The following is a 17,635-nucleotide window of genomic DNA, read 5'->3' as shown; positions in this document are numbered from 1 at the left end:
ATTCGTTAAGGTGTTTTTTGCAAGGAATTTCCAAGGAGTACAAGTAATATTGATTTAATAATATTGACAGGTAATACTATCAATGCCAATATGTGACAGAAAACAGATATTGAAATATATAATCATTAATTGGAGGGCTGCTTGGTTTTCATTTCTTTAAATAGTAATTCAAGGTGAAGATTGTGTTTTAATTGGTTGAGAAATAGCTTGGTGTCTATATTAGTTTTTTTGAGTACTGCAGGCAATTACATACGTGAATGGCCAAGAAGTAACAGTTTCCAGGATGGTTGTATTTAATACCATCAAAGGTGGTAAATGAACTTCCTTCCACCTTACATCTTCCAGGACATAATGCTTCAGTACAAGACCACTTTGCTTCTTGGCACGTACTGTTAAAATTCAATAGTTATGTTAAAGGTCATCAATTGTGTTTCTCTGTGGTGAAAATAATATCACAACACTAAAAAATAATAATGTTTGGTTAAGCTTTATTAGATCATCATCATCATTCCCCACTCAACATCTCAGCTCTGATAAAGCAGCTCATTGATGGCAGTATCCTGGTATTTTAAAATACTTTAATTCTAGGTCAGGCATGGTGGCTCATGCCTGTAATCTCAGCACTTTGGGAGGCTGAGGTGGGAGGATCACTTGAGGCCAGGAGTTTGAGACCAGCCTGGGCAATATAGCAAGACCCTGTGTCTAAAAAAAATTTTTTTTAATTAGCTGGACATGGTGGTACATGCCTGTAGCACCAGCTATTTGCGAGGCTAGGAGGGGAGGGAGGATTGCTTGAGCCCAGGAGTTTGAGGCTTCAGTGAGCTATGATCAGGCCATTACACTCCAGCCTGGGAAACAGATTTGAATTCTATTGACTAAAATGATAACTTCCACATGGATTAAACATATAAACACCATAAGCTGGATTTTAGGAGTTTCCTTAAATGGAACACATTTCATTAATAGTATTAAAACACCCACTACAAGCCACATTGTAGGCTTGCCTGTCCGGTGTAATACAGAGACATATAGCTATTGAGCTTTTGAAAGGTAGCTAGTCCAAATTGAGATCTGCTGTAAATTTAAAATACACACAGATTTTTGAAGACAGTGTGAAAGAATTATAAAATCTCTCATTAACTTTATTTTATATTAATTTTATCTTGAAATAATATTTTAAAGATATTGGATTATATAAAATACATAATTAATTCCATCTGATTGCTTCTTTTTAGTTTTTTAAAATACGTCAACTAAAAAAATGTTATATATATGGGCCGGGCGCGGTGGCTCACGCCTGTAATCCTAGCACTCTGGGAGGCCGAGGTGGGCGGATCGTTTGAGCTCAGGAGTTCGAGACCAGCCTGAGCAAAAGCGAGACCCCATCTCTACTAAAAATAGAAAGAAATTATATGGACAGCTAAAAATATATATAGAAAAAATTAGCCAGGCATGGTGGCACATGCCTGTAATCCCAGCTACTCGGGAGGCTGAGACAGGAGGATCTCTTGAGCTCAGGAGTTTGAGGTTGCTGTGAGCTAGGCTGATGCCACGGCACTCACTCTAGCCTGGGCAACAGAGTGAGACTCTGTCTCAAAAAAAAAAAAAAAAAATATTATATATATGGATCACATTTGTGGCCCACATTATATTTCTCTTGGACAGTATTGTTACAGATATTCAATAAATCATAGCTATTGTTATTCATAGTTATTAATATGCTATTACTACAATAACTAAATATTTTTTATTTATAGAGAAAATAGATTTTTTTCACTGGGCCAGATTATTTGTCCACAAGGATATAATACATTTCTAGAAAAGTCCTTTGTACTCTTGCAGAAATTTGGAATTTCATAAAAAAACCATAATGAAGAATGGAGAAATCTCACTGGTCAGTAGATTGTTGTTGAACTCCAAAGGAAGACTCACATTGACTATTCAATTCATAGAGAAATAATCTACACCTACTTTTGGCACATTAAAATTTACTCCAGTTATTACTTATCTTCACCAATCTAGCTGCACAGGAAAATTATTTGAAAAATAATTTTCAAATAATGCTTCTGACTATACATTTTACTAAACATTCTTGGCAGAATTAGCATCACTATTTTTTTCGGTATTGTATCCAAACTCTTGTATTACACTTTGCTCTATATTTGCAACTACCAAGTGGTTTACTATTCAAAACACTATTTCAGTTAGTGAATAACATGCTTTTTAAAGATACACAGAAAGCTCATATTTTTAATAAAAACACAGTAAGCCTTCCTCAAAAAAAAAAAAAGATAACAGCAACACAGAATATGCAATGAGATTGCTTTTTATTTCTGAAAAATTTACTTTAAGGGTTAGCTTAGGAATTTCTTTCAAATTGGATTAAAAAATTGGTATTATTTCACCATCAATAAAAAGTGAACAAAAGCACACACATACCACTGGGAACCACAAGGACCTTCTCGGACTTCTCCTGGCTGATACACTTTTCCACTGGATTCACAGGGACATTCAGCCTTCAGCACACATTTTCCTTTCGTTCCAATATCATCCAATAGATAACCTAGAATACATTATATAAGGTTAATCTCAAAACTATATAAACATCAGTAAATTGGATAGCAGCGTATTGTAAAATCACTTGAAATAGTTCTTCAAGTATAAACATGCACTGCAAATGGTAATTTCTTGTTGAATTACTCATCATTTGAGAACTGGCAAGAGGATAGATAACAATTTTCTGAGCCTTAGTTACTGCTCCACAGAGTACAGTCCTATTGAGCTTAATGTAGGACTAGAGAATATTCCGTGAACACCAGAGCCCTCAGGTACTATAGAGACAGAAATACACATTAGCTTTAAAATTCATTCTAACCTTCCTCTGCAGTTTGCTAGGAGGACAGATTAGGAGCAGCTAAATTGCTGAAATATTTTATTACAAATAAGTCACCACTCTGGTAAGACTCGAGTCCCACTTTGTCTTCAGCTGTTTTCGTGTAAATACTCTCCCAGGTGTGTTACCTTCCGGGCAGGTGCAGCCACTCACACATTCACTGTCTTGAAAAGGGGCCACATTAGAACAAGTTGCAGGATTGGAGGGTCCACATTCTTTGTAGATATGTTGTTCTGGGCAGCTAGGTTGTTCTGGAAAAAATATAGAAATGTATACATGGAAATTAGAGGGAAAAGAATGTGATAATTACATAATATTCTAATGAGGAGCTTTTCAAATGGGAGTCTTTGAGTCTGATTTTCAAGATATGTCAGTCTTTAAAGATACTCAATATAAGTAAATTATGTCACTTTTCCATGCATTATTTTATGATACAATATGTAATTTGGAGGAGATGTATATTGTGTATAATTTAATTTCATCTTAAGTTAAAATTGATATTCTATTTATGAGGACTGACCTAAGCATAAGTAGAAGTATATTTATGTTTGCATATTTATGTTTTACTAACCTTTTTGAAAAAAATCATAGTACTAATCCGTTATTTTTTACAGAACTTACTCATTGTTCCCCATGACTTTTATGGATTGTAATGACTATAAAATTTCTAATTAAGATCATAACACAAAGCACTGCGCCCTGAGGCAAGTCACATCACCAAAACAAGCCTGTTTCCTCATAAGTGCATGGGAGAGACAAGACATGATCTCTAGGATCCCTTCTAGAGCTTAGAATCATTTGAGATTATATTGAAATGTAGCTTAACTTTAAAGAGCTATAGAAATGTACCATTTGTAATCTACAGTAAAGATAAAAACCTACCGCAAACCACATCGAAATCGTTTCGCCAAGATTCAAAGGTGCCAGGACCATCCGAGGCACAGAGGCGGGACAATTCTGAATATGTGTCACATGTAGATTCTTTGTCTCTAGTCTGGCAGTACTCATCAATGCAGATCATTTTATAGTCATTGGATAAAGTGGCAACCTTTCCACATTTCTCAAAGTAGGTTTCAATAATTTTGTTACAATACTACAAAATAAAGCATGATGTTTTATTAAAATTGGCAGTAAAAAATGAGAAAAATGGGCAACAAGATGAATTTTTTAAAGAGACAAGCGTGGAAATTTGTTCTGTTTCATTTTTGCATAATATTCTATAGCTTTGACAAGGAGAACTGTTGGACACTGGTTGAAATGGAAGTTTCAGATGTTTTACAGCTGGCAAAGTGACTCCTGAAAGAATACTTTCGGAAACTTGACATTGTGGATTGCTATATAGTGACTTCAAAAATTGTTGTACCTAAACTTATCCAAAATGTCTCTAGAGGTGACATGAATTTTAGAACTCGAAAAATGAAAGGGGTGAGAAGAGGAGAGGAGAGATTAATCAATGCTAAAGACTGGGATGGTAACTGATGGAATACCACAATAAATAGAAATATTGTCCCTTTAACTGTTAATCTGCTTGTATTTGATGAGCAAACAGATGACTGTAAAATAGAGTGACTCTGCCTTTTCTTTGAGGGAGCCATGTGTGTTTGCTCTGGAAACAACCTATTTGTTATATGTTGGTAAAGGAAATAAAGATATATATTATGGAATCTAAAAAGTTAAAATTTCAACATAGTGCAACTACCACATAGATATTTTCTATTTTAACAATTTATTTTCAGAAACATAAAAACTACTATCAAACAAATGCATAATTTGTACCAATTAGGCTTGAGGAAGGCTGATAACATTCTCCAAGTAAGGTATAAAATTAAGTGAAATAAAATCTTCAAAGATTATTTTTTTATCCATTATCTTTTGTACATCTTTCTTACCAGATTATAGGTTCCTTTAGGACAAGAAATATAACTTTGTATGCTATTAATTTAACACACAACCTTTTACATATGCTGGTCCTTTGTAAATATGTATTGGTCTTAACATAAATTTACATATTCATTCAAATAACATTTTTGAGTAACCAAGAATAAGTTCTCAAATACTATGCAACTAACACAACAGATAAAACATAATCCCTGTTATCACATAAATCATAATTTTACAGGGAACATATGATAAAAGCACAGGCAATTTTTATAGATGATATATTATTGCAAGTGCCAATGGGTTTCATAGAGTAAATAAGTGCAAATGAGTGGCATATGGCAACAGAGGAAACAGAAGGCAATTCCAACTACAAGGATCAAGGAGGGTTTCACAAGGAAGATGGCAGATGTTCTTATATAATGCCATGGCTTAATTTGCTTTGCCAGAAGATGACAAGATAGCTGTAAGTGCAACATCCAGTGTCAATGAAACAGAAGTCTCTTCTATCAATACTACCCATATATCTCTCGATCTTGAGAATTTTGCTCTAGTTTGAAATAGGGATGTGTGAACATTCATTTAGTCATCAAATAAATGCAGTCTATCAAATTCAGCATAACAGAAAATTCAGAGTAAATGATGACTATTTTCAAGTGTTGAAGTCAAAAATATTATCTGTAACTTTTTCCAAAAGAATGTAAAGGATATGGGGGATGACAATTTAGGCTGGATATGTGGGGCGAAAGTAAGGGAGTAGCACACAGTACATGGATTTCCAAACTGTGAGAGAAGAGTCAAGTTAGTACCCATCAAGAGATTCCAGTAATGGAGAGGTGAAGCATGTCAGTTTACAGACAAACTAAAACACTAACACTATGCAAAGGAAATTAGAACTGTTACACAAATATATAGTAAATATCATAATATTTTGGAAAAAACATTATTTTAGCACTGCAGTCCCCAACTACTGGGCTGCTGACTGGTACTGGTCTGTGGCCTGTTAGGAACCGGGCCGCACAGCAAGAGGTGAGTGGGGCAGTGAGCAAAGCTTCATCTGTATTTACAGCTGCCCCTCCATTCCTCGCATCATTACCTGGGCTCTGCCTCCTGTCAGATCAGTGACAGCATTAGTTGCAGGAAAACAAGCTCAGGGCTCCCACTGATTCTGCATTATGGTGAGTTGTATAATTATTTCATTACTTATTACAATGTAATAATAATAGAAATAAAGTGCACAATAAATGTAATGCACTTGAATCATCCTGAAACCATCCTCCCCCGCTCCCTGGTCCATGGAAAAATGTCTTCCATGAAATCAGTCCCTCGTGCCAAAAAGTTGGGGACCGCTGTTTCAGCATGCACAGCTAGACTAAAGCTGAAAACAGACTTCAGGAACATCGGAGAGAAAGCACTTGGAGAATTCTAATAATAAGTTATGAGTGCTTAGAAGAGGATGATGGCTATCTAAACTGAAACCAAGGGTTACAAAGCCATAGTAATAAAAATAGCAGGATGATGGCATAAATACAGGCACACAGACCAGTGCAACAGAAGAAATAGCCCAGAAATAAACCTAAATATATACTATCAACTAATTTTTGAGCACCAAGAGGACACAATGGGAAAAGGAGAGTTTCTTCAATAAAAGGTGCCGGGAAAACTGGATTTCAATATGCAACAGAATAAAATCAGACCCTTATTCCATACACAAAAATCAACTTAAATGGATAAAAGACACAAATTTAAGACCAGAAAATATAAAACTTCTAGAAGAAATCAGAGGGGGAAAGGTCTTGGACATTGGCCTTGGCAATGATGTTTTGGATATCAAACAAAAAGCTCAGGCCACAAAAGCAAAAATAAAAAGGTAGAACCTACTTCAAACTAAATAGTTCTGCATAGCAAAAGAAACAATCAACAAAATGAAATGGCAGCTGACAAATCAGGCAAAAAAATATTTGCAAACCATATATCTAATAGGACCTTAATATCCAACATTATTATAAGGAACACATACAACTCAATAGTGTAAAAAAAAATAACCTAATTTTTAAAAATGGGCAAAAGACCTGAATAGACGGTTCTCAAAAGAAGACATAAAAATCATTAACAAGTATGTGAAACATCATTAATCATCAGGGAAATGCAAGTCAAAACCACAATGAGCTATTACTTCATACCCTTTAGGATAGCTATTATCAAAAACTCAAAAGATAACAAATGTCGGTGAGGTTATGGAAAACAGGGAACTCACATACACTGTTGGTGGGAATGTGAATTGGTACAGCCATTATGGAAAACAATAGGGAGGTTTCTAAAGAAATTAAAAATAGAACTATCATCCACTTGACTCAGCAATCCCTCTTGGAAATGAAATCATCACCCTGTAAAGATATCTATCTGCATGCCTATGCTCATTGCAGCATTATTCGCAATAGCCAAAACATAGAAGCAACCTAAGTGTCCATCAGTGAGTGAATGGATAAGAAACTGTGGTGTATATACATACAATGGAATATGACTTAGTCCTAAAAAAGAATGAGATCTTGCCATTTGCCATGGATGAGCCTAGAGGACATTATGCTAAGTGTAATAAACCAGACACAGAAGGAAAAATTTTGCATGATCTCATGTATATGAAGAATCTAAAAAAAAAAAAAAATTCAAATATACAGAGTTAGAGAACACAACAGTGATTACCAGATAGGGTGGGGTGGGGAAAAGAAATTGGGAGATATAGTCCAGTGGATACAAAGTAGCATATATGTAGGATGAATGAATCTAGATATCTAATCTACAATATGAGGACTAAAGGTAATAAAATTATACTGTATATGGTATTCATGCTAAATGAGTAGCTCTTAGCTGCTCTTACACAAAAACAAAAAAATGGGTAATTATGAGATGCTGGATATGTTAACTTGCTTTCATATACATAGTAACCTTTTTTACTATCTAGAGGTATCCCATAATATCATATTGTAAACCTTAAGCATACATAATAAAATTCATTTTAAAAAAGAAACCAAGAGAAATATTACTGAAATTACAAAATGAAATATAAATTACATACCTCTACTCCATCTTCACAAACTTCATAGCTTTTACTAATAGCATTGGGACAGTCACCAGGAATCTTACTACTGGCAATGTGCTCATTAATATCTGACCCTTAAGAAGAAAGCATTGTTTAGTTCAAGTTATTCTTTATCTATGTACATTATTTTCAAGTTTCATGTGGACTTGGCAACATATATTTTTTCATTTAAAAAATTCTCATTCTTTAGACAAAGGCAAATTGTTAGCAGATTTATCCAAATATGAAAAATTATTTAAATTCCCTATTTTCTTTTGGGAAGCAATTTTCTTAGGCATAATCCATTGAAATCTTACCTGGAGTGGTGTTGAAGTTACCACAAAGACCACAAGTTGGATATTGCTTGTGAAGAGTGAGCTTTTAAAAAAAAATTATGTTCATATGTTTATAAAATATTGAAAATATCTCAAAACAAAATTTACCCAAAGCAAAAAACAGGGCCTCTGCAAATTTAATTCTGTTTAAGCTGGTTACTTAGAAGTGTACTAAAGGACATTTTCTTAAGGACCTGCCTCTAGAATTTGGAATAGTTACTGATTCCACCACTTACTAACTGTATGTCCCTGGAAAGATTATTTAATTTTCCTTAGCCTGCATTTCCTGAGTTCAATCATCTGCAAAATAAGGTTAATAATAGTATGGACTTGAATGTATTTTTAATATTAAATAATATATTATGCTTTGTATAGTTACTAATATACATAGAAATTTCTCAATAAACCTTAGCTCTTATTAATATTTGCCTTATACCATCTTGTTTTTATAACTTAAACTCAAGGACAAAAAGCACAAGATTAAAGAAAATCACAGATGGACTTACTGAGAGTTTGTTATCTTTGTCCCACATTAAAGAAAGGATTCCTCTACGGCTATTCAGGACATTGTATTCTCCATATTTTTTAATGTGAATCAATTTATTGTTATATGGTATCTGTACACTGAAAAGTATAAAATACAAGTATATTTAAAAAACAAGAATAGTACTATTAAAGCATGTTTTTCTGATAATTCATGTTTCCATATTGAGTATGTTATAAATATAATACTAGCTTATAAATATTAGTTTTTCTTATCATTCCAGAAATGAGAAACAATGACTTTTTGCAATATTGGAAAATCTTCTAAGGAACAATTAACAGATCCTCGGGGCTTTGTAGAAATGAGCAAGGTGAAACATTGGTTCAGAGTCAGAAAAAATGATCAAATAATTTGAAATGTTCACAAGTAGAATAGCATGCCTCATCTTCTTACCCTGGAAAGTATTCACATATGCATCCCTTCCAAATATGAATTGCTTCTTCTAAAAATAGTGGCCTAAGAGTTTCAATTTCTTCAATCACTAAGTTTTAAAACCTCAAATTTACATTTAGTGTTAAAAATGCAAATGAAAATTGAAATATTCTGTGAACTGTTTTGTTGAATACGCATGTTTCCCAAAATCTAGATAATCAAAATAGTCAAACAACAGGAATACTCTATTTTTTCCACCTTGTTATAGGAATAAATACAGTATCTTAAAATTCCAAATATGGCCAGGTCTTAGATGTTTATCAAACTCCTCTCCAATTTATTATAAATATCAATACAAACATCAAAATGGGAAAAGAATACCATCTTTTTCCTATTTAATTTTTCTTTTATTTTTTTGCTCAGTTTACGTCAAGTAATTCCATAGCGTTTTCCAAAACACTAGTATTTACCTTTCTCCATTAACTAAAATAATATCACCAAAAATGGAGATGTCATTATTGTCAATTAGAACTGTTATTTTTTCAATCTCACTGTCATTGTTTCGTTTGATCTCTATATTGAAATCTCCTCCAGATTCAACGCAGTGACGGCAGAAAGTGTACACACATGAAGATACAAAGGAAAAGATGCGGCCATTGAAAGCTTTATATGCTCCTTTGCCCCAGGTAACAGCTTCACCTACAAAATATTCAGAGGAAAGTATTCAGAATTATTTAGAACAAGTAACGTACCTTCTAGTTCTGTTTTTCAAAGTTTTTGTTGACTCAATGGGAGAAAAATCACTGAAAGTTTCTATTTTCACAGCCACCACCTTAAATCAGTGTTTTCTTTCTCTCACTACTACAAAAAAAACGCACTCGAGGTAGTATCTGAGTACTTCTTTGGCGTACCCCAAATTGGCCATTCTGGTTGAAACAAAACAAAAATAAAAACATCTTCTTTCCCATAGGAAAATAGAAATTGTCTCTAATATGAAGAGGGATATATGGAGGGAAGTTGTGATTTGTTTTGCTGTTTTTTAGAGGCAGTTTTTCTAATGTTGTCTGAGTGTGGTACCATTTATATTGAATAAGTGTGAAGAATTACATTTTCTCTATGTACATATAAATGTATGTGTATATATATCTATGTGTGTATATATGTATGTAGGTGTTGTGTGGATATATATATATTTAAACATATTGTTTGGAGAAAAAATAGTACAAATGTGATTTCATTCAAATATACAATGATTAAACACATAGATGATGGCCAAATTTTTTAAAACTAGTTTCAAATTTTGGTTACTTTGTGACTTCATTAGGTACTGGCTTGGGCATAAAAATATAGGTGGATATCAGAACCATTTTTACTTACCAATAATTGCATTTGTTTCTGAGTATTTCGGAGTTGCTTCTGGAATATGGGATCCTTTTTCTATTCAACACAATGCATAGATAATTTAATTTATAAGATATATTGATTTTAGATATACAGAATATTAGGACTTCTACATGGTAATTTTCAAGTTGGTATTGGAGGCCATCAATGAATTTCTTTATCCTGCATATATAACTTGACTTTGTGAGATGTGGGATTGGCCAAAGCCACATACATGATTATCTCTGTAGTCCATATTGTTTCTGTCAACAATCAGCCACAGTCTGCTCAACATTCAGTAGGAGCTTATTCATTTGGGGTCATGTACAATTACTAATATATGTTACATCCCTTACAGAACTATTTTTTCAACTTCAAAAATAAAACATTGCATGCCCCTTTTATTCAGAAGGCATGACACAAATTTTATTCAATAGGTCTTTTATCTAATACTAATAATTCAATTATCTATATATGAGGAAAATGTAACTCTCCTGATCAAAGACAAAAATATGTATACCATGAAACTTTGTTTTTCATAATTGTTTATTTCTAATGACCCTTTTATGTAACCACATAAATTTATATGAAATCTTAGGGCAAGGGCTAAATGCAAGCTGGACAGAACAGTAATAACAAAAACAAAAGTAGATATTTTGGTAGAATTTTAAAATATTTTTCACAATGATATTTATTTGTCTATCTTGAAGTCACTTCTCTTTACTATAGGTTGTCTTTACTCAGAGATAGTGGAAATAAGTTGAATTCCTAATTTATTTATAAGGATATTTTAAAAATATGTCTAAAATAATAAAGGAGAACTTATACTATGTTTTATTCAAATTTCCTTAAAATGAATTTAATCTCTCTTATTCATGAAATTGTTTCAAATACCTAGTTGGTCATCTAAACTTTAGTACCCAAAAAGAAGCACTTGAAAACCAATATGAGAAATACAATAATGTCAAGTCCTAGCAAATCAATAATCAACAGAACATTTCAACATTGTATGTGTGTGTATATCTTTTTAAACACCAAAAGTCATAAATCAAATTACCTGGAATATTCAGTGGTCCAGATGTATTGTATTCATATGAGCTTGTGACACCTATATTAACACAAAATGATTAGGCTACTCTCTGTGTATAATTTGACATGGTGAAATTATTTTTTTTAATCTGATGAATAAACCATGGATCCAAGTTCAGCAATGCTAATTCTAGCAGACTTAGATCATGTAAAGCTGTACAAGACAAAAAATATTATCAACTCAAAAACTTGCTGGAGTGACAAAATTAAATGCCTTGCCACTACATTAACATTAATTAACCAAGTTAATTTCTTCCAGATCAATTGTCTTAAACACATCCTGGGAAAAAGAAAAAGGTTGAATAGACAAAGTTTTAGGTTTCCTATGCCAGTTTCAACTAAACCTGCTCCCATTCTGGATTGTTTTACATTTGGCAAATCTAGGTATTATTTCTAGAAGGCAATTGAACAAAGGACTACCTTCACAGAAACTAGAAATATGAAAACCACTAATCTAGATGAACTGACATCTTAGCTAAAGTCAGGAGATCCAGAATCTCCCATTGCAAATTTACTAAATTTACTGCCATTAGATACACTACCAGAAAGAAACACTACTTAATAAAAGTCTACCTGATGTGGAGAAATGAAAACAGTCAAAATCTGATGTCTAAATAGCAGAAAAATCTCAAATTGCTAACCATTCCACAATAGAAACATAAGAGGTAATCAATTCTGAATACATTTCTCAGGAGCAAAACCTGAATTTGAATACCCGAGTTAATGGCAGCAAATCTGGAGTTCAGAAATTCAGTCTTTTAAACCATGTGTACCAATTGTGATTAAACAAAATCAGTGCCAATAAATAATAAATGTTTTCAAATTTCTTGGTTCCATGAAGTATTGACTTCAAAACTGATGTCCAAAGATTGAGAACAACCAAAAATACAATTATTATTTCTGTATGGCTAAGCCTTTTTTGAACAGATTTATTGAGATTCATTTCTGAGTTAGGTCATCCATTATTGTACTAAACCATGTCTCTTGCTAATTAGATTTTACTTTTTTAAAAAAGGAATTAATCCTAAAATTGAATTATAAAGATGAACGCTGATTATTTGTTAGAGCACCCGTTTCATTAGAAGTGATCTACTGCCCACAGTGCTGTGGTCTTCTACTCTAGTGGCTCCCAAGACTTCCCAACACTGTTAACAGCATCAAAACAGTGCCCACATCAAGAACAAACATTATTTTAAACATGTCTACTACAAATTCCAAGACTGTTCAATCTAATGTTCTCATTAAGTGGAAATATTAAATTTTATGAGATTTTCAAAAAGGATAGAACTCTTTCTTACTCTTCTCAGGAATAGACCTGCAAAGAAAACTTAAGCCACCAAGTCCAGACCCAGGACACAAAGTTTGAGCCCAACAAATCATCTCCTTCTTTAACCACCTCTTCAACTGATTCCAAATCAATTTAGCACAAAGACAACCAAAAGAATTCCACACTGATATACTCAGAGCCATAAAACCAGTTCCATGCCCTGTGCCTTTTGCTTTATCATATCTACATACATGTCAACATTTGAGGATTCAGGCTTGCTTTTTAAATTATTTATAATAATGTGTCTAATTTTCATTAGTTTTTTAAGAGACAAGGTCTTTCTATTACCTAGACTGAGGTGCTACAGCATGATCATAGCTCACTGCAGCCTTATACTCCTGGGCTCAAGCGATCCTCCCATCTCAGCCTCCTGAGTAGCTGGGACTACAGGTGCACACCAGTATGCCTAGCTAATTTTTGTTTTTTAGAGACAGGGTCTCCCTATGTTGCCCAGGATAGCCTTGAACTCCTGGCCTCAAGCGATCCTCCCTCCTCAGCTCCCTAAGTACTGGGATTACAGACCTAAGCCACTACACCTGGCCTAATTTTCATTGTTATTTTAAATATATTCTAGAATTCTGAATTTCTAATCATCAGAAATAAATCTCAATGCCTAAGCCATGGGAACCAGATCCAGTAACATCCTTTCTCATATCACAAGTACCTGCACCACTAAGGCCAGTTTCATTGAATTCATTTAGACCAGAATCACCAACACCATATTCAGCTGTACCTTTCCTTTCTTCACCACTTCCAGAACCAGAAGACCAAGTGTTTCCTCCTAATGAAAAATCAAAATGTGATTAAAGGAATAATAAAGAAAGAAATTAATTGGGATTTCTTGGGCATAGGGTCCAGGTTAGAATACCTGAGTCACTGACATCAGATCCGGGACTCAAGTATTCGGCCTCAGCAGAGCCAGTGCTTCTCTTTCCATTCCCAACAATTCCACTGAATTCAAATCCCTGTTGATCAGGTGACCCCAGATTGACTCCTGAATCTTCAGAGACACCATCAAAATACTCAACCCCACTTTTTGTACTTGAGGCACCTGCTGAATACAAAATGATGGTCACAAGAATTACTTTCAATGGATACTATGATTCAGAATTGTTCTGTGCACAGAAATTAACTATCAGTACCTAGCGCACTGGAACTAGAACCTCCCAAACTACCTAATACATTTCCATCAAAGTCTTTACCACTATAGCCATTGTCACCAAATTGATTTGAACTAGAATCTCCAAAACCAAATTCAGTCCCACACTTCCTTTCTCCAGGCCCAAAATCAAATAGTCAGAACTTTCCCACTGGCAGAGAAATAAAATGTTAATAAAATAATGGATTAAAGGTTGAAATCAATTTATATTTCACCAGAGTGGAGTCCAAGATTAGACTACCTGAGCTGCTAACACCAGATCCACTGTTGCTCTTATTCTAACCAGATCTGCTTCCATATCTCTTTCAACCAAATTTCTCAGAACAAAAGTCCAAATTTTTTGATACATCACCAAAAAAAAAATTCCCATTTTTTGCACCAGCAAAACTTGTAGAATATAAAGTGATTGTCATCATAATATAATTCAGTGAGTTTATGACTCAAACATTTTTATGCACAGAAATTAAATATCACCACCTAAACCACTGGGACTAGATTCTCTAGTAACTTTCATTCTATTTTCACTATGGTCATTGTCATCAAGGCCTATGGATTTACCACCAACTTCCTGTTGCTACCAATGTCCACATCTTTTAAAGTAAATCACTCTAACTAAAACATACCTAAAGTTACTACACTTTATTGACCCTTACTTCCTTCAATGTCTCTAATTTCTGACCATAGAATGCTAATTATCCACACTTTCACAAATTTATTTTTTTCTGGCATTCTTTTTCAAAAAATCTAACCCAAATATGAGCAATAGAATGTTAAAACTTAGTATTGTAAATATCAGACAGAAACATGAGCCCAAAGTTTTTCTGTTCCAAATGACAAAACTTGGGAACGAGAAGGTTAGTGTGAACGACTGGGAAGAGAAACTAGACCTCTTTCTCCCAGGTCTCAGGTCATTCAGTGAAAACCTGAAATCTATTTGCCTCTTCACTAAACTGTTTAAATTGTTGATTTCTGTTGAACATAATACAGATCCTTTAAGAACCAAACATATAGTTTACAAATTTTTTTTCATGAATTCCTCTAACACTAAATCTCCCCTGGTCAAAGACAACACCAATAATCCCTGCTCTGCTAATTGAATTTTTGTCAAAAGCAGAAACTAAGACACAACTTAAAATACCTGTTTCCCCGGCAGCAGAATGAGAGCCAGCTAGTCCATATCCTGCATTCGCGTCAAATTCATCTTGGTCAGATAGATCCCCATCAATTTCAATTTGAGTTGAAGAAGTACCACCAACTTCCGTACCATCAGAGACACCGTTGGCAATGCCATCTGCTGAATTGATTTCATCAACAGTACACAAAATACAATCATTACCAGAGAAAAGCTGCATTCATTCATATAATACAAGAAATTAATCTATACGTATTGCTTGAAGAAGGTCTACATTATAGTTCCTGATGTATCTCTGTGTCTCCTCCACTCCATATCTTTCCATAGACTATTCTACATGGTATAATCAGGGGCGCACATGGCAACCAATTTACCATGAAGTTTGAGAGAATTCCATAAGAAAAGTGAAGCTTTGGGGCCATTGAAGATAAAGTTTCACTGGCTTCTACAGAACATGAGAAGATGATTAACACCTCAGTATTATAAAAAAGAGTAAATATAATATATTTGCCTTAACTTCTTGGTCAGACTGAGTTTCTCAATCACAAAACAGGTGCCTGGAAAATTAGAAAACTTTGTGTCCTTCCTAAAGATGTTGCAACCACACCTCCACACCAAAAGCTATTTCTACTTTTTCAATGTGTGGACACAAATATTAAATTTTAACATAAAATATTGAAGCTATTTTCCTCACTGGACTTTATTATTTTCCATTTTTGTACAGGCACAAACTAGAGATTTCAGGGACCAGGTAAGTGCAAGCAAACGTTTGGGTAGGCCAGTAGGAAGAAATGTGTTGAACCAGAGAAGACATGTCTCACCTAAAGAAATTTATGCTTTTTCCCCCTAAAAAAGAAAATTGCAAACCACAAACTGTGTAGAAACTCTGCTTTATAAAACTGTTCAGCAAATTGTGTCATTTAAAGAGAGAATCCTGGTGTAGAAAATGAATGGTGGTTGGATACAGAAAACTTAATGGAGAGACTCTATACAATACTTGGGTCCAGGAGGCATTTTAAGTTATTAATTTATAAAGTGAAAAATGTAATGAAAATGGATGGTCGTTATAATAATAGTAGCCAGTATAAAGATAGCATGAAAAAATAAAATATTATCAGGAAAACAATTAGCTTAATGCAAATATCTTTGCTAAAATTCTCCTAAGACAGAATTCATCACTCTCATTGGCACTGGAATTAGTGCCTTGGTCTTCACCACCACTATGAAGGCTATTTCTTCAAATAAAGTGAATGTTATCAGATTATTCAAAATGAAAAAAAAAAAAAAAAAGAGCACTAGCTTCCCAGGTAAGCATTTTTTCTCTAATAGTACCTGTTGTCGAGTCTTCTAATGCTGAACTGTCAGTGTCCCGACGTTCTCTGGACTTGTCTTCATCCTCCCCTGGAGCATTGATGCCAAAGCCAAAGAGTGAGTTTCTCGTGTCTGAATCACGAGAGGATGAACTACCATAAAAAAAGCCACCTACAGTGAATAACAGAAGCTGTTGTTAGAAAACATCATTGCAAGCTAGCGCAGACTATAACTATGATCTGATCATGACACTATGAAAAGCCACATTTTATTTTTTGTTAAGTCCCTGGCAGCATTTGGAAAAACATACGCCGCTGATTGACTTATTCATCACATCGTATCTTTTGGGCATGGTTCTAGACATCAGGAAATAGAGTAGAATAGAGCTGTGAGGATTAACTAATTGGCATACGCTAGACACTCTTCTTCCCCTGGACAGCACAGAAACTTCCCTGTCTGCTTGCTTGCCGCTACTAACCCCCAATTGCGAGTGACCCACCTACTCCATCAGAATATTCTGCCCTGTTCGATCCACACTGTCTTTGGCCACAGCTGATAAAATTAAAATATTAATAACATATCTGATTCTGTTTTTGGTATTTCTGCAAAGAAGATGAAAACATTTACTCATAGATTAATTTTAGCATTCATCTCCTTCAAGTCTCACCTTAACTTTCATCAGTGACAGTTTAAAATGGTAACCGCCCCTCCACCCTAATACTCTCAATTACTGTTATATTACTCTATTTTATCCAATAGATTTTATCTCCTTGTAGTATACCATGTTTACTGCTAATTGTGTTTTTCCTTTATTACTGTATCTTTCTTCTAGATTTTAAGTTCCATAAACTCAAAGTTTTTTGCCTGTTTTATTCACTGCGATAGCCCAGGTGTCGAGAACAGGGCCTGAACCATAGAGGGCGCTCAATTAATATGTATTTAATAAATGCACTCACCAACAAAGACCATTTGTTAACGTACTAAATAACTTGTTACATGAAGCATATGTGCATTTTGTCATGCCATGGGTATTTTTTTAACTCTCTACAATAAAATTAAAATACTTTAGAATAAACAAAATCTTAATAATGCTACTCCTGTACAGTTGTGGAAGATATATATTTTGGTCACCCACT

General features: G+C 34.1%; 1 protein-coding gene across 1 annotated transcript in view; it reads right to left on the bottom strand.

Moving 5' to 3' along the window:
* LOC138397257 (mucin-19) overlaps positions 1-17,635 on the bottom strand; it is a 139,940-nt gene that overhangs the window by 105,706 nt on the left and 16,599 nt on the right. Inside the window, 14 exon segments of the mRNA XM_069491212.1 lie at positions 254-389; positions 2,440-2,563; positions 3,022-3,144; positions 3,776-3,986; positions 7,848-7,945; positions 8,168-8,228; positions 8,692-8,809; positions 9,572-9,800; positions 10,479-10,538; positions 11,539-11,589; positions 13,562-13,678; positions 13,766-13,951; positions 15,195-15,350; positions 16,521-16,670. Of these exon segments, the coding sequence (XP_069347313.1) occupies positions 254-389; positions 2,440-2,563; positions 3,022-3,144; positions 3,776-3,986; positions 7,848-7,945; positions 8,168-8,228; positions 8,692-8,809; positions 9,572-9,800; positions 10,479-10,538; positions 11,539-11,589; positions 13,562-13,678; positions 13,766-13,951; positions 15,195-15,350; positions 16,521-16,670 (1,820 nt within the window).

Source organism: Eulemur rufifrons, chromosome 16 (genome assembly GCF_041146395.1).
Source record: "Eulemur rufifrons isolate Redbay chromosome 16, OSU_ERuf_1, whole genome shotgun sequence".
Classification (NCBI taxonomy): domain Eukaryota; kingdom Metazoa; phylum Chordata; class Mammalia; order Primates; family Lemuridae; genus Eulemur; species Eulemur rufifrons.
The sequence above is the reverse complement of the archived record's forward strand: the minus strand, read 5'-3'. Positions and strand labels throughout refer to the sequence as shown.